Source organism: Panthera pardus, unplaced genomic scaffold (genome assembly GCF_024362965.1).
Source record: "Panthera pardus isolate Hobbes unplaced genomic scaffold, ASM2436296v1 HiC_scaffold_11, whole genome shotgun sequence".
NCBI lineage: Eukaryota > Metazoa > Chordata > Mammalia > Carnivora > Felidae > Panthera > Panthera pardus.
This window is the reverse complement of record NW_026526666.1, coordinates 62,258,265-62,282,018: the sequence shown is the minus strand read 5'-3', so window position 1 is coordinate 62,282,018 and position 23,754 is coordinate 62,258,265. Positions and strand designations below refer to the sequence as shown.

At 42.3% G+C, this 23,754-nt stretch overlaps 1 protein-coding gene across 1 annotated transcript in view; it reads right to left on the bottom strand.

Annotated features, from left to right (window-relative positions):
• The window catches only part of USP24 (ubiquitin specific peptidase 24), a 140,904-nt gene extending 118,128 nt beyond the window's left edge, over positions 1–22,776 (bottom strand). The window contains exon 1 of the mRNA XM_019449165.2: positions 22,201–22,776. Coding sequence (XP_019304710.2) covers positions 22,201–22,521 — 321 coding nt within the window. The 5' untranslated portion in view covers positions 22,522–22,776. The remainder of the gene's footprint in view (positions 1–22,200) is intronic.
• Positions 22,777–23,754: the final 978 nt, after the last annotated feature.

Sequence of the window (23,754 nt, the reverse complement as noted above, 5' to 3'; positions counted from 1 at the left end):
GGCATGATCTTGTATACAGAAAATTCTAAGGAATCCACCAACATCCTGTCCCCCAAAAACCTACTAGAATAAATGAGTTCAGCAAGGCTGCAGTTGCAGAATACACTATATTAAACAGTAAAATTCAACTGCATTTCTATACACTAATCATGAACGATACTAAAATTAAGAAAATTCCATTTACAGTAACATCAAAAAGTATAAAATACTTAGGAAGTACAAGACTCATACACTGAAAAGAAAACATTATGCAAAGAAATTAAGGAAGACCTAAATAAATGGAAAGACATCACATGTTCATGGACTGGAACTTAACATTGTTAAAATGGCAATACCTGCCAAATGAGTCTATCGATTCAGCTTGGCATCAAAATTCCAGCTGACTTCTTTGCAAAAATTGACAAGCTGACTCTAAAACTCACACAGAAAGGAAAAAAAAACCTGAACAGCCAAAATAATCTTGGAAAACAAAATGAAGAACAGTTTGGGGATCTAGACTTCTCACTTTGAAAACGTGTTACAAAGCTACAGTGACCAAGACAATGTGGTACTGGCATAAAGATAAACATACAGATCAATGGAAGTGAATTCAGATTTCATGAATAAAACCCATACATTTTGGTCAAATGATTCTCAACAAGGGTGACAATGTAATTTAGTTAATCTTTGACAAAGGCATAAAAGCATTCAATGGAGGAAGGTTAGCCTTTTCCACAAATGGTAGTCAACTGAATATACATAAGCAAAAGAATGAAACTAAACCCCCACGTCATACCACACATACAAATTAACTCAAAATGTAACATAGGAATCAATCTACGTGACCTTGGATTAGGCAATTATTTCTTAGATAGGACACCAAAAACACAATGTTAAAAGAAAAAATATATAAATGTTGAATTTTGAATTTCATCAAATTAAAAACTTTTGTGCATCAAAGGACATCATTAGGAAAGTGAAAAGACAATCACAGAATGGGAGAAAATAGTTGCAAATTTCATATCTGATAACAGACTTTGATCTAAAAAGAGCTCTTACAACTAAAGAACAAAAAGACAAACACCTCAATAAAAAATGGGCAAACGAGGGGCCCTGGGTGGCTAGGTCAGCTAAGCATCTGACTCTTGATATGGGCTCAGGTCATGATCTCCCAGTGGTGAGATCTGGTGAGACGGAACCCCCTGTTGGGCTCCACGCTGAGTGTGGAGCTTGCTTGCGATTCTCACCCCCCCCACCCCCTCACCCCCCGTCCTCCCCACCGCCCCATCCCTCCCTCACTTGTATGCACTCTCTCTCTCTCTCAAAATAAATAAACATTTGTTTTTAATTTCAAAAAATGGGCAACCAATTCGAATGGACATTTCTCCAAAGAAGATATACAAGTAGCAATGGCCATTAGTACATGAGAAGATGCTCAGTATCATTGGTCCTCAGGGATATGCAAATCAAACCCCAAAGATGCCACCTTCACATACATTAGAATGACTAAAAATAAAGAGAGAAATAAGAATCGGTGAGGATGTGGGTAAACCCTCATACATTGCTGGTGGGATTACAAAATGGTGCAGCCACTTGGCAAGACAGTTTGGCACTTCCTCAGGTTACCCAGTTACCACAGGACACAGCAACTGTAGTCTTCTCTATGTTTACAAGATATACCCTAAAGAGAGGAAACATATGTCCACATAAAAACTTGTACATGAACGTGCACAGCAGCATCGGTAATAGTCGAAAAGTAGTAAAAACCCAAATGTCGTCAACACTGACAAATGAATAAATACGGTATATCTGTACAACGGAGAAACAGGGATAACCTTCTAAAACACTATTGTAAATAAAAGCCAGACATAAAAGGCCATATATCATATGATTGTTTATATAAATGTCTAGAATGGGCAAATTCACAGACAAAGAAAGTCGATTAGTGGTTACCAGAGGATGGGAGGAGGGAGAAAAGGACAGTGGCTGTTAATGGCTATAAGGTTTCTTTTGGGGCGGGGGGGGGGGGGGGTGTGATTAAAATATTCTAAAATTAAAGAGTAGCGATGGTGGCACAACTCTGTGAATGCATACTTTAAGAGGGTGAACTTTATGGTATGTGAATTGAATCTCAAGGCGGTTATTTGAAAAAGTTGAGTAACAAAAATGAACTCAATAGTTGTAGTCACTAAACATGAGTGAGTATGTAAATATATCTAAGAATTTCAAAACACAAGGTTGTACCTAATGATCTGTAGTAAAAATAATACATATGCCCATTTGACAGTTTTCAATCTGCAGTTTTAGAAGTAACATATTTGAGATTTAACAGGCAAAAAATCTCATCCTAAGCAGTTAACATTCTTGACCTTGAAAGAAAAGAGAACTGGCACAGTATACATGAGGGCTAACGAACGATTCAGAGCAGCGTTACATTTACAGGAGGTTGCTGCCACTACGGAGAGAGGGAATCGCAAGAGAGGAGGAAATGGTGACACGAACCCAAATTCAGGTTGGTTTAATATTTTGAGTCATCGCTTTGAGTAGAGCCTGTCCTTGGCAAAAATTACCTATTGAGCAAGAGGACACACGCAAAAGCAGCTCAGAATCGTCCTATTGCAAAATAGCTCCCAACAGAAATGAGGTATTGGGCTTTTAATAAGAATTAAGGAATGCAATACACCATTTTCTCATCAGATGCCAAATCCAAACAATACCCAAGTAACCATGAATGATTACTGGTTCTAAATCAATTAGAAATACACTTATCAAAAGCTTTCTACGTTCCAGCCAAGGTGCTCAGCATTGGAGAGAGATAAAGACACAATTCTTGTCTTTAAAGAACAGGATAATGTGAATGTTGGGGGCCGGGGGATCCACTAGCCTCTGGGTGTTGTGCATGCATTTGTGGTGGGAATGAGCGTATACACAGCTGAAGAAGTTTAAGGGAAACAGTAACCCAAGCAAAAGGTTACAGAGTGTTATTTCAAAACTAGTATTATTTTTCAAGCACATTAAGTAATAAAAACTCAGTTTTCAGCCTTTTGAGGCAATGCCTTTACTTACTGTGATATTCCACCAATGTCGTTTAAAATGTAAAAAAAACCCTTAATTTTAAAAACTATTTTATAATATTTACGTAAATTTAGCATTTGTTAGAGATGCACAATTCTGTCATTCAGGCAACAGAGAAATGAGCTTGCAAACAATTCTTGAATGTCATTTTTAACCTGAAAATTTTCTATTAACGCTGAATCTTGTGTGTTTAATCATCTAAGGAAAATAAATGAGTTCATGTTGTTAAATCAGGGTTTCTGAATAGGCCAGAAGGACAATCAAAACAATTAATATTACTGGATATAATTTAGCCTGTTTCCTAAATAAATAATGTTACTTATGCCCATAAATACAGATAAAAATATAAACAAAGCCTCTGTAACTCCCCTAATACTTCACAGTGCTATAAACTAGCTAGGAATTCAAGCAGTGGCGGTTGTAATTCCATCTATTGGCAAACTGTTCCGAGTGAGACTTACTATTTACTATTTACCTACTTAAAATGGCAACTTAATCCTTAGTACTAAGTATTTCCAACTTAGGGAGTTGGAAGTAAAGTTTTTCATGGAATTGACAAATGTTGTCAAGTGTATAATGTAAACCTACCTACACAGTTTAGCAAAGATCTTTAGATTGAACAAGTAGGTTATTCTGACAAAAGTATTTTTCCTTTTATATTTACAGTTAGATATGTTAAAATATGTCACTGCCCATATCCAGAAACTTGCCTGTTTGAAAAGCGCAGCTGAACCAATGTCAATACAGGCAATACCTTACCTAGTGGCTGAGTATACAAAACAATATAATTTACTTAACTCTCGCAAATGAACTTTAAAATATCGTTACATAAGCTTTTAAGTTAATCACAGAGTTATTTATTTAGAAAACTGCCTTTGAGTTTTAAAAAAGTCTTGAACTCAACAAGGATGTATTATTAAAATTTAAGCCTTCTTTGATCAAAGAAGCAACACCTACTCAAGTAGGCACAGCCTGTCAGTTCACAGATAAGTTCCTATCTGCCCACTGACTCAACAAATACAGATAAAATTATTCAACTTAAAGGAGAGGAGATGGGCAACGTTGCATCAAGTATCTTTTAATAAAAATTCATATACTGAGCTATTTTATTAGCCAACAATGTACTCAGAAGAGAATCTACATTTCCGACCAATACAGAAAAATGAGGATGCCAAACTGATCTATGATTTTAAAAATAAATCTATTAACTCAAATAAACATATTGCAGGACACCTGGGTGGCTCAGCTGGGTGAGCATCTGACTTTGGCTCAGGTGATGATCCTGCAGTTCGTGAGTTCAGGCCCTGCGTCGGGCTCTGTGCTGACAGCTCAGAGCCTGGAGCCTGCTTCAGATTCTGTGTTCCCTCTCTCTCTGCCCCTCCCCTGCTCACATTCTGTCTCTATCTCAAAAAATAAATAAACATTAAAAAAAATTTTTTAAATAAACATATCGCATCCTGTATGTCAAGTACTTAAGGAAAAACGTGAAAACACGAACACTTGACTCCGTATCACGAATTTGTAACAGTCACTAAATCTTGAGATGGTCAGTCTTTTGTATTAAATATTTTTCAAAGTAATTCAGAGACAGTGATGTACAGATCTGGTGTTCCTTCTATTATTTCGGACCAGAGAAAATGATTCCTAAAATACTGACTGCTTCCTGGAAAAAGAGAGATGACGGACAAGGGCAGGGAGTCCCCAAGCTACTAATACATTGTGTCTCGAGTCTAGTTGCAAGTTATTTTTCTTGGAATTCATTTTCATTCTGTTATAAGCAGCAGAGAATTTTCTAACTTTTCTACTGACATTTCTTATGGCCCTTCTTTCACAACTCTTAGTGGGTATTCATGTATTTAGATGATCACAGAAATGAGGTTTTCGCGAGAAGTTGTCTTGTATAGGTGAACCTTGAACAACACAGGTTTGAACTGTGTGTGTCCGCTCATACACGGATTTCTTTGATAAATACAGTAAATACCGTCAATGCATTTTCCTCATGATTTGAAATAACATGTTCTTCTCCCTAGCTTACTTAATTGTAAGAATCTAATACATAACACGTATAGCATGCCAAATGTGTGTCAGCCAACTGTTCCAGTTACAGGAAAGGATTCTGATCAACAATAGGCTGTTAGTAGTGAAATTACAGGGGAGTCAAAAGTTACAATGTGGATTTTCAACTGTGCAGGTGGTGTTTCCTAGCCTTGTTTTCATGATCCCTCCTTCAGGGAGGTTTTTCCATATGTTCTTCCCAATCATCTCATCTCCGTTAATTAAATATTAAAGAGTAAGGCTGTGTTGGGGAGGGGTGAGATCTGGAGAAAATCACCAGAATACCTAAGATTTCTTTTCACCCCTCAAGAGCCAGTGTTGGTCCTTTTGGAGTGCCACTGGCCCTTTTGAGAGGCTGAGTCTCTTGGTTTTAAATACCACCTCTAAGCTGAGGCTCTCACACTTTAGCTCCAGTCCAGACAGACACCTTCCCCCGACTCCACGCATCTATCCGATTTCCTCTCTGACACCTCTCCTCGGACGTTTAATAAGCGTCTTGAGCTAGTAAGCCCCCCAGACAGACTCTGGATCCTTCCCACTAGGTCGTGTCACCTTCCTGTTCAGAACCCTCAAGGCTTGCCTTCCTCCTTCTGACAAAGAGGCATCAGCAGAGTTGCCTCTGAGGCCCTGGCGAGGACCTGCCCCCTCCTTCACCTCGGACTTCGTTTCCTGCTCTTCCCCTCTTTGCTAAGTTCCAGCCACGCTGGCCTTCCCGCTGCCCCGCAAGCAGGCCAGCCTTGCTCCCCACCAGGCCCTCTGCGCGAGGCGTTCCTCCACTTGAGCGCAGGGGTCGGCAGGGTACGGTCCCCTCTCTCCTTCTGGATATGAGGCTGTATCGGAACACAGACCATCTTGCCGGTTTGTGTAGTCCGTGGCTGCCTTCGCACTGCGACAGCGAGCTGGGTAGCTACAACAGGGACCGCTCGGCCCGCAAAGCCTAAAATATTTACTGTCTGGCCCTTTACAGAATCTGACTCGGAGCGCTTTCCCCTCGGACGACCACACAGTTTGCTCCTCACCCACTGCAGGTCTTTGCTCAAGCGCGACCTTCTCAGCGAAGCTGTCCGCAAATAACCTATTTTAAAAAGTGGGCCTGCCATACCCATCCCCAGCCCAGCGTGCTCTCCCTGCCGTCCCCTGCTTTCTTTTTCTCTGTGGCACTTCTCAGCTGCCATCCTGCTTGTTACCCTGTTTGCTGCCTGCCTCCCTGAACCTAGGATGTAAGCTCCACGGGGGCGGGACTTTTGTTTTGTCTGTTGCATTATGTGCAACGGTCCCCCGACACAGAGCAGGTGCTCGATACGTTTTGGTGAGTGGATCGATGTTAAGCACCAAGTGAATTAAATCCTTATGAAATGAAAGAGAAGGCGACGGGATTCTAGGCACAGAGAATTGTGTGTGAGGGTCTGCCACCAAAGGCAGAGTGCAGCATAATGAAAGTGCTTTCCTCTGTTCCCAGAACATCAGACACTGAGGTACAGGAAGCTTTACCTACTCACAGGTTTGGCGTCCCAATTAGATCGTGTTACTCAATGACAGAGCCACATCTTGTCTCCATTCTACTTCCAGTGTCTGAACTTATATCTGATATGTAAATCCCTTCTATACCCCCAGAAAAACCCCAGAGCCTCTGCTTAAATATGTCCAGTGACCAGGAGCTTACAACATTTTGAGATGGCTTGTTCCTTTTTTGCACAGATAAAAGTTCAACTGCAATCTCTCTTCATGTAATTTTGACGAATACCCACTGAAGCACAGTCAGACGGGATATGTCACTTTTTGTGAACCTTTATTCCCTCGCTTGTGAAAAGGAGACGGCCACTTGTTTGCTTTTAATACAAAGGGTTTTGGTGAATACTCAGTAAGATAATATATGTGAAAGCGTTCTATACACTCAAACATCATATAAACAGAAGTGAAGTGCTATTATGATGATCTAAACTGCTCCTAAAGGTTATTCTGCACAGATTTTTATTATAGGAACAAAATTCCACTGAAAGCACTTTTATGTTTCTCTTAGAAAGATACTCCATGCTCTCTCCAGCAATATGTTCTAATCCATCTTAATCCTTATAGCCAGAAAATAATTCACTAGGCTTAATCAAAAGGTTCAGCATGAAGAAATGAGGATGAAGGGGCAGGGTGGGGGGGGGGGGGGATCAACGGGAAACAAAGCGAGGTGCTGTGTTTTTCACGTGTGGACAGAAGACAGAACTGACAGTCAAGAAATGAGTTTAAGTCCCGCAGTTAGCTGTGTGATTTTAGACCAGAGTGTCTTAACCTTAGCATCACTGACAGTTTTGGCTGGATAGTTCTTTGCTGAGGCGGGGGGGGGGGGGCGGGGGGCTGTCCTGTGCACCGTGAGATGTTTAAGCAGCATCCCTGGCCTCTACCCATAAGGTGCGAGAAGCACCCCTTTAGTTGTGACACCCAAAAATGTCTCCAGACACTGCCAAATATCTCCTGGGGCAAAACTGCCCCTGGCTGAGAACCACGTTCTTGCATAAGATTTGGTATCTTCATACTTCAGTTTCATCTCTAAAATGAAAATGCTTACCTATGGATCCAAGTTCTCTTCTGAAGCTCTAAAAATGCTAACGTTTTGTAAAAGTCAGAAAAAGATGATTGAAAGTGCAGCCATACTAAGGAGGAAAAAATTATGTGGTGGAAGAAGTTAATATTTTTGTTCAGTTTTCCTTACTGCCTTAACAGATCATGATAAAACTTCCTTGTGTATTTTTCAATTATAAAATCTTTAAAAAACAGAAAAGAGAACTGGGTTGTTTTAAAAAATGTCAGTATGTCAGTATCCAAAGACTAAAAAGATACAAAGACTATTCTAGAAACTACATTAAAGGGACATACTGAATCCAATGCACATTCTTTAGTTCAATCCTGGGTTATTTTTAAAATGTCTATAAAGGCTATTTTTGGTATAAGTGGGGGGAATCTAAATATGAATTAAATGATGGAGAATATTAATATATCATTGTTAAATTCCTTTGCTAAGATAATGGTATTGTGCTTCTGTAGAAGAATGTCTTTGTCCTTAGGAGATTCATACTGAAGTATTTAAAAGTCAAGTGTCATGACGTTTACAACGTATTTTCAAAAGATTCAGAAAGAAAATGCGTGTGTGCGCACGCGCGCGTGTATGTGTGTGTGCCTTTAGAGAGAGAGGAGAGAGAAAGCAAATGTGACAAAACGCTTGCAAATGTTGACTCAAAGTGAAGGGTACAAAAGGTGTGCTATTGTTTCAACTTTTCCATAGGGTGGAAATTGTTCAAGATGAAAACTTGGGAAAAATACATCTAGCATACCAATCAAATTACATCCACACTGGATTTGTAGCTGACCACAGAACACGCACCTTTTCTAATGCTTTATTAAGCAGTCTTACCCCGTACTCCCTACTCTGGCATATATCCTGGGACAGCTGGAAGCTCTGCTGGGGACAAGCTATTCTGAAAAAGCAACCCAATTGATTCTGACCTGGTGCTGGCCATCCCTACCCACCATTCATAACCACTGCAATAGGCTGTAAACTCCTTAAAAGCAGGAACTGTGTTTTAGCAATCAGAGAACAGACTAGAGCCAAAGGCATTCAATAAATATTTGTTCAGTGTTAAACAAATGGTTCCCATACTACTGTTTCTTTCCTCCTCCTTCCTCTCTACACATCTTTTTTTTTACATTGGGGTGACAAAAGAGGGATAAAAAATGAACATCTTAATAGCTTTACTTGAAAATAAACCCACTTAAATCAACAGTAACATCATTAATGATTATTATAGTGATAAATGAAACAAAAGAATCTGAAACAAAAACTAACAATAAAAATCCGTTTCCTGTTTTAATTCTACTGGAGCATGTTTTCTCTTTCTTCTCCAGAAACGATAATCTCTGCAAATAATCTTCTCCCTACTGAAGTAGAGCTCAATGAAGCCATGCAATAAAACCATAGAAAAACAGACTGGCAAACCGTCCTACCTAAGGCTAAAAAAAAGGCTTGCTTCTTCCAGCAGCCATCACGTTTTTTCCTGTGTTCAATATTTTTCTGTGCAAGCCATAGAAAAGTTTATAAAGCAAAGGGAGTGGTACTGCATACCAAAGTTGAAATTTAATGTGCTATTATGCACCAAAATGGTGCCCGTTTTAACGACGCTGGCAACAGTTCAAGAAAAGTTCCTTCCCACAAACTGTAAAACAAGATAAATCCCACAACAGAAATCTGTTATAGGACTCCCAAAATGTTTATGTTGCCTTCAAGCTACGGAGTAGGTTCTTTTAGGCAAGATTAGCTTTCAGATGCTATCTGATACTTGCAAATGAAGGAAAATGTGTTCCAGAATGGTGATGCAAACTACCTATTTTCCAGATCAGAATTTTTCACTTCATTTAGCACCTTCTATGTCAAGTGTTACCCTGAACGCTACAGGAAATACAGAAGATCAGACCCTGTCCTCAGAAGACTCACAATTCAGTCTGCATGACAAGTAAGTGAATAATTCCAACGGGAAAGATAAATGCTGTGGCAGGGGAATGTAAGGATCTCTATTCAAAGTCAAGGAGGGACTTTTAACCAGGAAAAACAGAACCACGAACGGGAGGAAAAATAATGGAAGGTATCAAGCCCGACCAGAAAACCAGTAGCAAACCTGATCAACAGTACATGTGGTATGTTAGCATTAGGATTGGCTGTACTGAAATAAGGAGGGCGTTCATTACTCTCCGTCAACCGCAAGCCTGTATGAAATCTACTTTGTAGAGAAAAGATGAAGTGCAGAGATCACAGAGGCAGTGCTGTGGACTAACTTCCATGGTCCAATATGACAAGAGGGGAAAAGGGGTAAGGAGGACACGCCAGGTAGGAGAAAAAGCACGCACACAGTCATTAAAAAAAAAAAAAAAAAAAAAAAAAAAAAAAACCCTAGCATATTTAAAGGCTGGTTTTTTCAAGTTATTCTCTAAGGGTTAATCAATATACACTGTTTTATTTCTGTACTCATTAAGATATTTAATCTAAGGCACATATTATGCTGTTAGCATATTGATACCTTTCCAAGGTATCATTAAAAATGTTTAATTTCAAACCTACAAGTGTATAACACATCCCATTGATATTTATTTAAAAAAACTTTTTTTAATGTTTATTTTTTAGAGAGAGAGAGAGACAAAGTATGAGTGGGCGAGGGGCAGAGAGAGAGGGAGACACAGAATCCAAAGCAGGCTCCAGGCTCCAGAGCTGTCAGCACAGAGCCTGACATGGGGCTCCAACCCACGAACCGTGAGATCATGACCTGAGCCAAAGTCGGATGCTAAACCGACTGAGCCACTCAGGCGCCCCCATCCCAGTTGATATTTATAATAAACACTGTATCTGATACGCAGAAAAAAAAAAAAAAAGTTAAGGAAGAGATACACATGTAAAACAAATTAGGCGGTATACTGTTTCAAGACATTTGCATACTGATTATTGAGCTTATTTTTAAGTACCCAGCGCATGTGTGCAACTGTGGGTGGACCAAGGATATCACTAATCCTGGTCAGCTATACAGGGATGCTAAAGTGGACAGACACAGACCTTCACAAGTGACAGCACTTACTCAACCTTCCCTTCTTCAACCCTTACTACCTTTTATAAACATCAATAACCACGGACATTAAAAAACACTGAATGAGAAAGCAAGACAAATACTTGGAGGGGGGGAAAATGAATCAAATGTCAACTTTGCCCATGTAATGCAAACTAATACCTAACAAAGGAAATGGTGGTGATTAAAATACAGAGAGTTTAAGAGGAAGGATATATTAAAGATGACCTACAGTCAAAGACTTCCTCGTGTCAGAAGGACAGCGTGAAGAATACAAACTACACGCTGAAAGAGGCAGAAGGCTAGACTCCCTTCCTGACTTTGCTAATGATCCAGGGTCAAGGTCCTCATTCCTAAATTGGCAAGATTTAACACCACAAGATCCCCATGGTCCCTTCCAGCTGTGAACAAATCTTCCATTTTCATCCTTAAATTTACCACTTTCAGGGGTTTTTTTCTCGGAGTAGGGAGAGGGGCAGACAAGAAACACTCTCAGTTCTACAGATAATTTTTCTGTCTCATAAAGTGTATCTTGCTAAGCATTGTTGATATCTCTCTCCCACATTATAATCACTATGAACTGGGTGAATCTCTGGTCATCCTGCACCGATCCTCATCTTTGATCCCCCTTAACAAATGCTTAGAATTCCTCTATCACAGACATGGTTTATACTCAGCCATAAAAACCTCAAGAGTAATGAATAGCAAACAGGACCCACTTGTTACTCTGCACAGATGTAAGTGTATCTATACACATAACATGAACCAATTGTTTTTACGGCACACGTTACACACACACACACACACACACACACACACACACACACACACACGCCTGGCGTGATTTCAACACTTACAGTACCAACTGCCCAATAGATAACTGACATTTTCTCAAAAACAAGTATGATGTCGAAAGGATGAAACATAGGGTGATCTGTGCTACTGTAACTCCCCAAAACACTTCAAATGAGGCAGATATGAAAAGTAAATCTTACAAAATGAAAATTACTAATTTTTTTAAAGTATTTTAGGAAAGACAGTCCACTCCGACGTAAAACTGACCACAAAAACCAAAATACTAATAATAAACTAAGGACTTCTTATGTTACTAATCCCAGACAAGTTTTCATTTACATAGTTACTGCTATTTCTACCATCCCAAGTCTTTCTAAAATCAACACTGCTCTAGCTTTGAAACAGCCTCTTCTGTATGATCCACAACCATAAGGAATGTTTAGCCTGAAATCAGACCAGTTTCTAGAGTAATTTCTCATTTCTGGTAAAAACGCATACCTTCATGATTTTAGAACAAAAAGTAACAGAATTTGAAGGAAATAATTAGCACCATTCTTAGAAGAGGTCCTAGTTGAGAGAAACATCAACTACTAATATTAAACATCCAACAAGTAAATAAATACAAATTCTGTACATTCCATGGTGCTAAAGACGTATCACTTGAGAAAAATACCACTTGATTTCCGGGCAATGGATCCCACTATAAATCAAATTACCACAAAAGATTCTTGAGGCACTATTTAAATGCTTTTGATAGATGTAAGCTCTTTCATATTCAACCCCCGATTCTTCAAAGCCTCTAGTTTCTGAATTAGAACATCATGATGTATTCCACTTAGAGCACAAGAAATCTACCAGACTTCAAACTATCACAGAGAGGACACTATGTGTGACTGGTTCACCATTATATTCCCAACACTTAGCTAAGTGCCTAGCACACCATCACTGCTCAATAAAAACCTACGGAATCAAGGGCTGTTTTGGTAAATGGGCTATTTACTGTTCTGTTGCTCTAACAATTTTCAGCTGAATGTCTGTTTTTATCACTAGAATGTGAACTGTATCATTATTTCAGACGTATCTAGAGTTTTTATTGTGAGAACTCTTTAATTATCTTCCATTTAATAAGAATACCAGAAACAGCCATCCCACCGTCTTAAAATTGTGCAAAAAGACATGAGAGAGTACTGTCCATTAAAGTATATACGTGACAGAAAAAGTCGAGGGAGTGGAATGCTTCTTGGAAATAATGGATGAGATTGGTTTGGAGCCTACTAAGAGCCCAACGATCATGAGTAAAACTGCTTTAGGTCACAGGAAACAGGTGACAAGGGAAGGCTGTGTTGGCCAGACACACATCTCTACTCCATACCTTTGGCAAAGCAAAACAAACAAAAACCCCTCTGCTCTAAAGACAGCTGGTTTCAAAATATAGTTGCAGACCTTTGAGGGTCTTTAAATGCTGGCAGATAATCTAAAGGCCAATTAAAACATACTGGAGTCATCCAAAAGAATATCCTAAAACCAATCAACAAGGCAAAATGCTGAGATACTCGGTGGCAGGGGAGAGCATGCAAAAAAAAAAAAAAAAAAAAGAAGAAGAAAAAAAAGAAAAAACCCCACTGAACAGAAACTCTATTAAAGCTTAATCTCTGACTCAAATTTGGAAAGTCCTACTGAATCACATCTTCCAAGCCATGGTTTTCTTAGAACTAAAAATAATTGGAAACTAATAAGTAGATAATCAAATATGAATTCTAGGTTAAAAGAAAATTGTTCCCAGTGATATGCTAGGAAATAGTAATCTTTTTTTTTTCTACATTTTAATTAGATAAAACACAAATGAAACAATAGCACAATTATAAAATAATTTTGGGGTCTAGGCAAAATTTTCCTAAGACTCACAAAATACTTTTTTTTTTTTTAAAGCTATTTCCATTTTAATAAACACCATAGTTTGGTTGGTCTTTTTAAATAAAGTTTATATACGTTTTTAAAGCTCATTAAAAATTCGTTTTTTAAAAGTTTATTTATTTTGAGAGAGAGGAGAGGGGGAGGGGCAGAGAGAGAGAGAGAGAGAGAGAGAGAGAGAGAATCCCAAGCAGGCTCTATTCTGTCAGTACAGAGCCCGAAGTGGGGCTCAATCTCATGAACCATGAGATCATAACCTGAGCTGAAATGAAAAGTTGGATGCTTAACTGAGTCACCCAGGAGCCCCTAAAATTTTTTTTAATTGAGAAATATAGTAATCCCATTAGCCCAAATAATAGTATTAATACCTTAGCACCAGCTTACTTTAAACATTAAGCGTATATATTTACATACGCTGTTATCTGAGAGGCCTCTTCGCTTTTAATTTCTCAAAGAAGTCAATGAATGAAAAAAATTAACTACAGATCTAGTCCAAGATCACACTATTTTACAGATGAGAAAATGGAGACTCGGGGGCAAACTGACTTGCCCAGTGGAAGAGTTAGCAAGCAACAGAACCCTGAACAAAAGGTACCATCTCCCAAACCACAGGTTCAATCCTCTTTCCAGTATCATTTGACTTTTTATTTCATTTAAAATTTTCTTTCCATTCATTCGTCACTCTATCCAATCAAATATTGTGAGCTGGGGTGCCAGAGACAGAGAGATAAAACGAGACCTGTTCCTCAAGCCTAGTGGAAAAACAGATACATGTAAGGTAAACATAACTTTTTTAACTAAAATATGACCACCACTTTACTTTTGCCTTAAAGAGATATGGCACTGGAGCTAACAAGAATGAATTGGTGTTAGTCAGGCAGATGGAGACTGGAGATTAGGAGAGCGAGTGGGCCAAGAGATGGCCCCTGAACTGCAAGGGAGAACACAAAACTGGGAAGTCAGGAGATAGGAACAGATGGGTAAGAATGGAGACCTTGAAAGAAAAGAAGTTTGCATTTGGATTTTACCTAGAGAAGATGAGGAAGCACCAAACATTTTTGAGCAAGGTTATCATGGGATTAAAATTTGCATTCTAGAGAGATCATTCTGGTGCCAGTGAGTGGCAGAGAGAAAAGGTAAGAAAGGAATAGAACACAGAGCAGTAACAGTGGGGATAGACAGAAGAGGCAGGAGAGATATTTAGAGAATTAATAGGCTATACAATAAGAAAAGAAAAGAAAGAGTCCCAGAATAAATTAAACAATTGCTAGATGATGTTGCCATTTGCAGTGTGGAATACCTTGAAAATTTCTAGGATCTGTAATAGATTTTAAATCGTTACCAAAATGCTTCACTCTAAGATTTCCAGCTACAGGTTTCAGAAAGCATTTCAGTTTTCCACCAAAATTGACAATGTAGAGGTGAGAAATGAGGCGGGGGGGGGGGGGAATGCTGACCTGTTTTTGATAAGCTGGATTCTTAAAAGCACACAAAGCAGAAACTGGAAAGTCTTGACAACAGAATATCTAACCAATAAGTCTTTCTGAAAAAGATTTTAATTTCAGAAACCATTTGGAAACTTATGATAAAGAATGCACTGGGGCATCTGGGTGGCTCGGTCGGTTAAGCAACTGACTTAGGCTCGTGGTTCGTGAGTTTGAGCCCCACGTTGGGCTCTGTGCTGACAGCTCAGAGCCTGGAGCCTGCTTCGGATTCTGGGTCTCCCTCTCCCTCTGCCCTCCCCTCCTTGCACTCTGTCTCTCTCTCTCTCTCTCTCTCAAAAATAAACATTAAAAAAAATTTTTTTTAAAAAAGCACCATGCCTTTTACTCAGTTTTTTGGTTTTTTTTTTTAGCAAAATATTTCTAACACAAACACCTTAAACTTAAGTGAAAGCATATCAAATAGTGTCAACTGAATTTTATAACACAAATAACTGGCTGTGATACCACAGAAAAGCAAACCGGGGTCTGGAACAAGGAAGCTCATCTTTAGAAGTGAGAAGACTTGGGTGGGCACCTAAGAGGTTATTTATGTGTTAATATTTATCTGTAAGAGGAAAATCAAATCTTCAACGCAGTCCTACCAAAAGATTCCACAGAACTCTGCATCACGGCTGAAGCATTTCAATTTCTGGAAAGATTACCAGAATAATATTTCGACTTAATTGTGTTAGCTCTTCTCTTCAGAACAAACAAAAATAAACCAAATGTACAGCTATATGTTCTATTAACCAGCTTAAAGTTAAGAGCTAACACCAAGTAGACTCCACTTCCCTTACACACACACACACACACACACACACACACACACACACACACACAATGTAAGCCAATGGTGGAAGCCAGGTTTCCCATTGCTGGATAGAGAAGTGAACTCACAAACATACCATAAAAACAAAAAGGCTACAAAACGCTTTGCCAAAAACTCACCATAGAGATGATCAACACTAAACAATAAATAATACCTCCTACTGCTAACATGCTAATTAACAAGTAATTTTCATAAATCCAACTGTGAGTAAAAAATGTTCCAATACTAAGCAATAAAAATTCTTATGATACTAATGAGAATGAGAATTACTAACTTAAAAAAGAAACTAAAACACCCTAGGAGGAAGGTGAGAGAAAACATTTATTCTTTTAAAAATGAAGCACAACCTTCTTAGCAGGGCCTTAGCAGTCCAGAGCCCTTCCATTGAAATGCCCCATGTGTCTGAATTTCCAAGGCACCTGAAGCTTACTTCCTCATGCGCCCAACTTTCTTCTCCTTTCCTTCTCTTGGTTAAAAACTAAAACCTTGCTAAACTGTACTCCACATTCCTGACCCATTTTTTTTTAAGTTTATTTATTTCTTTTGAGAGCAAACGTGCATGGGGCAGGGGCTGGGGGAGAGAGAGACAGAGAGAGAGAGAGAGAGAGAGAGAGAGAGACAGAGACAAAGACAGAGAGACAGAGAGACAGAGAAAATACCAAGCAGGCCCTGTGTCCAGCGCAGAGCTCAATCTCATGACCCTGGGATCATGACCTGAGCTGAAATCAAGAGTCAGACACTCAACTGACTAAGTCACCCAGGTGCCCCTTCCTGACCCTTTTTTTTTAATGTTTATTTATTTATTTAGAAAGAAAAAGAGAGCACGCATGTGCTCCAGCATGCGCAAGCAGGGGAGGGGCAGAGAGAAAGAAAGAATCCCAAGCAGGCTCTGCGCTTAAAAGACTGAGCCACCGACACTGGGTGTTGTATGGAAACCAATTTGACAATAAATTTCATATATTGGAAAAAACAAACAAACAAAAACTGAGCCACCGAGGTGCCCCAGCGACCCTTCCTAAACGGCATACTGGAACCTTTTCTTGAGTGCAACATCACTAAGACCAGCCATCCTCTGGGGTCACGGAGCACACAGAGCTGTTTTATTTGGCCCTGTACACACGGGCCGGCCTGCTTTGGGTGGGCCCACGTTTCAACTTTTCCTGTCCCCTCCTGTACCACTGAACTGCTACCTGTCACTTCTCACTACTATCAAATATGGTTCCCTCTAAATGCTCATCGCCTCATGTTGGGACTGCAACAAAACCTCTTCCAATTTGCTAGGACGTGGAATAACAGCATTTGCATGAACTATGTTTTTTTAAAAGAAGTTAAAACAATAAATGAGTGAAGCGCATGTAGTGAACGCACTGAATGTGGGGGCATGTTTTGCAATGGCTCAATGTTACGTATTTACGTGTCTACTTCTCTCCGGGTTCAAATGTGAAAATTTCCTGGACAACTGAACTCTAGATATAAACAGTATTATTGGACTAAATCTTTCTAACTATAGTTCTTATCAGAAGTGAAAACTTTTCCTCTTCATACTCTGATTCAAATAAAATCAATGTTATATGGTACCTGGCAGTAAGTACGGAAGTATGCAGTACACTGATATCTGCTATTTAAGTTGTATTAAAGTTGAAATCCTTGCTTCAAATTGTTAAAACCGAAACATCTACTTTTCTACCATCGCGACTGGTTTCCAATTTTAAGCTAACGGCACCATTATGCTGCATAAAACTGTCACTACCTCCTATGATTCTGCTAGAACTGCACTCACCAACACACAAAAGGTGCTTCCTTTGTGCCAAATTACACTCGTTCTAACAGCATATGGCCAGGTAATTATAAGGTGAGAAGCCAACTGTTAGATGAACTCATAGGCCTAATTCCCAAAGGAGATTCGTATACTAGATTATAAGGAAATACTTATTTCAAAAATTAGGCTATGCTAATTAACCTTGCAGATTCCCTATTTTTATGTCATCACTTTCAACCAATTTTTTGGAATTAGTTTACTTCTTAGTTTAAAATCTGTATATGGATTCTTCTTTTTCCTTTTTTTTTTAATTTACCAAATCATATTTGATATTTACCCCACACTCAAATGTAGCAGGATTGTTTTATTTGAGGAATATGAATTTTAAAATAAATAATATAAGCACTGATGATACTAAAATTTTAATTCATTTAGAACTATCACATACTATCAAAGGAAAAAAAAGAGGCAGAAATGAGGTAAGTTAAAGAACTACAAATTAATGTGATTTAGATATACTGGAACAGGACCAACTTTGGGGCTTTAATTAAAAAAAAGAAAGAAAGAAAGAAAGAAATACAGACAGAAATCTTGCAAATACTTTTCACAAAATACCCCCAGAAGTTAGGTCCACATTAAAAAAGGAACAAAATAAGAATTTACCAATATTTGTCAGATCACGGTATTAAATGTCACTTCTGGGAATATTATCACAGAACTAGACAGTGAAGAAAGGTATTTCTTGCTGTTAGCTGATATCTCCTTACAAAAAAAAAAAAAAATTCCATTTTCAGTATTTTCTAAAAAATAAGACAATAATGAATAGAGTACGTATTGCAATTGTTCAATTGTCTCAAATGCCCACAACAGCACCTGGTTGATTCCTACTGATCCCATGGACCAGATCAAGGATCACAATGCTTAAGGGAGAGATTCTCCCAGCTCTGGGAAGGAGAGAACCAGAGGGCATGCCCTTAGCAGTGGCCATCAGGGTAAGAAACAGGAAAAAATTCTGAGTGGGGGTGATAAACATCTGGATAAGTTACTTAGGGCAGCTGTGAGATTCCATTTTCCTAAATAATAGAACAAACTCTTATCTGCCTTCGGCAGGTTTTGAAGTAATGCTATTCAGAATCAAAACTGGGTAGTTTCTCAAAGTCCCTTCCAGACACTGAGCCCATGAATCCCGTGTACCCAACAATACTCGTAGCGACCAAACACAACATGTGTGAAGCAACACCTTTACTTAATTGGAGGATACGGCAAAGGTGGCTTTCTGAGCAGTTTTATGTGTTCTGGTACATTATCTGGGTGGGTTGGTTGTTTTTTTTTTTGCCCCCTGTTAGCTATCTGGGTGTTTTTTATCTGCATTCTTCTTGCTTCTCCTGAACCAGAAGTTAACTGCTTTTATTTTCCAAAATTTAATTTTTAAACCAAATCCTAATTACGGCATGGGCCCAAATTACTAAACTGATTGCCCTAACTAACTACATGACCTTGGGAAGTCGCTTCTTGTAAAATGAGAGGCTTGCACTGAGAGCCACTAGAATGTAACCTTCACCTTCACTATCTACTCCCACGCCCCCCCCCCCCCCCCCCCCCCCCGCCCAGGGGACACTGAAGGCACTGAATGTTTACTGCCTGTTTCCAAACTACAAAAACAAATGTAATCCTTTTTTTCTTTTTTAACGTTTATAATTTAATCTGTTTATCCCCAAAACGTTCTGAAGAAGACACTAAAACTGAAATTTCCTGTGCACCAAAAATAACTTTACAGAATTTAAAATAAGGTACTCATTTTTTAAGAAACAGAACAGGTAGGTTCTATAAGAGCTGATGAACGTCAGCCAGTTTGTTACACTTCCCTTGTCTTCCTCCCCATTAAGCCACTGCTGTAGCCTGACCCTTCTTCATCTGAAAGGAAGGCAGTGGGAGGGAGACAGTGCACGGGCCATGCAGTGAGAAGGCCTGAGTTCTAGATCCGTTTCTTCCATGAACTGGTTCTGTGGGGACAAGTCACTTCCCCTTTGGGCCCTGCCAGGCTGTTTGTTTAAACAAAAGAGCTGAACAAATTCTTAATTTCTGAAGTCTTCCACCCTAAAGATCTATCATCCTTTCATTCCACTCATTATTCTACTCCTAATGCCTTGATTCAGTGCTTGCCATCATTCCTAGCCTAGTTCCCCAGCCTCAAAATCGTCTTTTTCCCTCTTAATTTTTCTTTCTTATGCTAAAATGAAGCCGATCCTAAAACCATGAGGAGAGCAGAGTAAAAAAAAGCACACTGTCTTTGAAGCCCTAAGAGCACCAGGTTCAAGAGACTGCCACGAACTAATCGTCTCTCTCAAACAGTGATGTTATTAACAACCTCACTGAGGACTAAAAGAATGTATAGTAAAGCATCTGCTACAGTGCCTGACATGCTGGAGATGCTCAACAACAATCAGCATCCTTCCCAGGATCAAAAGCCTCAGTTTCCTACTGTCTACAGCAAGGATGACCACCCAGCTAGCTGCACAGGTGACAGGCAGAAGATTTGTAAATCTAGAGGCAGAAATTGGGTTAAACGTTCTCAACAGGCTCCCCATGTGCCTGCAAAGTGTCTGCTCGTAGCCCGCCAATATGCTTCTGGGTAAAGCAGCCTCAGCCAGGAGCCCCTCCTGAACTCTCCAAATCAATGGTGCAGCCTCCCCAGGCCAAAAATCCCCGGGTCAAGAGGAAATGAAAACTTGACACAATTCTTCGAAAAGATAAAGATTCCCTGGATTTTACTTAAAATCAAACTCCTCTGCCCGTTATTCATGTGAAAAGATGCCAGTCCCATTTCTTTGCACTTAAATCTATGGACGGTACAGCTGATGTTGAAGTACCACCAAGCATCGTTTAATTTGATTTTTCAATTACAGACAATTACAAGGTGTGACAAAAGAAACAAAGAATAAGATTCCTCACAAAATGAGGATACAATGAACATCACAGTTATACAAATACTTGCAGAAAAAGCCACGGCTTTCTCCTTGATTGCAAAACTGGGTCAAAACTGGAATGAGCAAGTAGGGGAGTGATGGGGACTTGCAAAGAGAAGCTCATTTCTTAAAGTGACTTAAGTACACTTACTTAATAATGTGGGATTATTTCCCCAAATCAGGAATAATAACAATCTTTACTTTCACACACTAGTCAATCATATAACTGAGTTACAGGCTAGTTAAGGGCGACCAATCACGTGTGTGGAAGTCTGGGCACCTAAGAAATCTTGTGAAGAAACCGGTTTTTTGAAGTGCCACCTTCTCCCCCCAAGTGACTTCAGCCCGAGTAACTGCTGCAAAAGCATGTAATTAAAAGGCTATAACATAATTTAGGGAAAATGCTTTCAGAAGGCTTAGCTTCATTAAGAATTATGCAAATTCAAGTCTCTATTTTAAAAACACAAGCCCACTAATCTGAGATCTGTGAGATCTGCGCACTTCTGGGATTGGGCCAAGCTGCTCTCTACCTGACCCCCAAAATGCACTATTCAATGAATCTGACCAAATCTTCAGGTGAGCTGCCATTTTCCTGCAGAGCAATTATTTCACAAGCACTGGTGTTTCTGGTTGATCTCTTTTAAAATTGCAGTTAAAGTCGGTTTTCCTCCCCATGGTCTTTGCTCACATCCCCAACCAAACAGGCCTGATTTTCTCCACCCAGACTTGAGATCTGTGATCAGAGCCATTCGCTTAGATGGAACCCTTTCTCCTTAACAGATGCCTCCACTCCTCCCATTTCTGTCCCACCGTGTCCCCTGTCCCTCTGCACAGCACCCTCAGTATGACTGCAATCCCTTTTCCCCTCTACTTTTCCCTCATTCCTGACCTTGCCTGTGACCAGTACTTTCCTTGCCCAGACCTGGTCCCAGCTTCATCCTTCAATTCCAGGCCTCTTCAGCTTCGATTCCCAACCTGGCCTCTTGCTTCTAACCTCCTCAGTCCAATCCCCACCTGGCCTTATTAACGTCAGTCCCCCCAACCCAGACCTTATTGCACATAGCCCCCTCCCCCATCTGCCTTATATCAATTCCTCTCCTCCCTGGTCCCTACCAGCCCCTCTTCATTTTTTAGACCCTGTCCAATCTCCCCTCTTTCCGGCCCTTGGCTAAAATCCCAACCCCATTCCTAACCCCAGCAGTCCTCCTCTGACCCTAGCAAAGGCCACTACTCTGGCTGGCCCATCCCACTTTTTCTCAGACCCTGAACCTGGTGCCTCCCCTACTCCTTCACTAAAAGCCGGTGCCACGAAATTGCCGCCCCCAGCCCGGCCTACGAGTATCCCATTTCTGACCCCTAACACACGCGCCCTCCCCATCACACACTCCAGGCTGGCGCGTCGATCCTCCCGCATCGCAGATGCACGCCTTGGACCCTCCTTCCCATCCCCGGCCGACCGGCCCTGCGGCGTGCAGAGCCCGAAGCTCACGAGACCCCCTCCCCACCCTGCCGCGCAGCCCTGCCCCGCGTCCCTTAAGGCCCATTCAGCCCCTCCGGGAGGGGTCCCTCTCCCCACTTGACCCCGGCCCGGTGACCTCCGCCCCCGCCGGGCCCGGGACTCCATTCTCTCCGTTTCCGAGCCAACCCCCGCCCCAAACGCCCTCCGCACTCCCAGCCCAGTGGGGTGTGTCCCCCGTGCCCGCGGAACTCCAGCCGCTGGCCTCTCCCGCGGGGTCACGGTCGCCCTCCTCACCTCGGCGTCCACCACCTCGTGGTAGGCGGGCGGGGGGTCGAAGCCGCCGCCACCCCCGGTGCTCCCGCCGCGGGAGGGGCCGCCGCCGCCGTCGCCGCCGCCGTCGCCCCGCGAGCCCCCGCCGGGCCCGGGGCTGGGGCCGCCGCCGCTGTCCATGGGCTCGTAGCCGCCGTAGTCGAGGCCCGGCCGCTCGTTGGTGAGCAGCGCCACGGCCTCGTTGATGTCGTTCTTGGCCAGGCGCAGGGCCTTGCGGATGGTGGCGGGGTCCGAGAAGCCCATGCACAGCAGCGTGGTCATGTGCTGCTCCTCCTCCGATTCCATGGCTCGGGCCTCCGAGCCGCGCCGGCCGGCGAGCGGCGAAGCTGCGGCTCCCCGGCCTGGCGGGCCGCGCGGCGCTGCTTCCGCGCCGCTCCCGCGCCCGAGCGGGCCCCTGCGCTGCCGGCCTGCGCGCTCCGCTGCCGCCCGGCCAGGCTGGGCGCGGGCGTGGACGCCGGGAGCCGAGCGAGGGCGGTGGGGCGCTCAGGCGCGGCGGCGGCCCGGCCCAGCCCTGCGCGCCGCCATGTTGGCCTCCTCCTCCGCCTGCGCCTCCGCCTCCGCCTCCTCCGGCCCGCGGGGCCGCGCCTCCGCTCCCGGAAGCGGCCCGGGCCGCCCCAGGTTCGCCGAGGACGGGCGCGGGTGTTGGGGGGGGCTTTTTTTTTTTTTTTTTTTAATTTAGACAGCAAAGGGAGGGGCCGCGCCGCGGAGCGTCTCTGGGGTGAAAGGGCCGCGCAGACACCCGGGCGCAGGCGAGGGAGGGTCCTCGGCCGTCGCCACCGCCCGCCTATTTCTCCGGCAACAGGTTCCCGCGGGAGCGGGACGGGTGGAGGCGAGGTGCCCTTCGCTGCGCGGAACGTCCCCGAAGTCCCCCGAGCCGTCCGTGCGGCCCAGCCCCGACGGCGGTCCCCTCGCACCCCGAAGCTGCTCAGAGCCCCCGCTGGACTCCTCTCCCGGCCTCGCTCGCCCCCGCGCGCCCGAGACGCACCCCATCCCGGGTGGGATTCATTCGGCCGCGGCTGCACCTCGCCGCCAGCCCGGCCTGAAACGCGCGCCGCAGTCCCAAAAGAAATTCGCCCCAAACCACGGAAATTGGCCCGCCGCGCTGCCTGAAATACACCCCAACGCCCACCTCAATTCATGCCCACACCGGGCACATCGGTCCACCGGGGCCGAAAATCACCCCCACGCAACCCGACCCAGATCCCTCCAGCTCTCACTGAAACTACCCCAACCTTGCTGAAATGGATTCCCAGCCCTCGCTGAAGGTTCCTATCGTCACTGGCCACCTGCCCCTCACCAAACCCCACCGTATTCCACCAAACTCTTAACACTGAAATCCCCTGGGCGTCTGAAACGTATTTTTACGAACTCCGAACCCCAGCGCTAGCGAAAACCTCCGAAAAACTCAGACTGCCTCACATGGCCAGCCACAGACTCATTCGAACTCCTTGGACTTGTGCTCCCCTCCTGATGCTGACCCACCTACTCACACTACTGTATCTCTTGGCTCCGGACTCT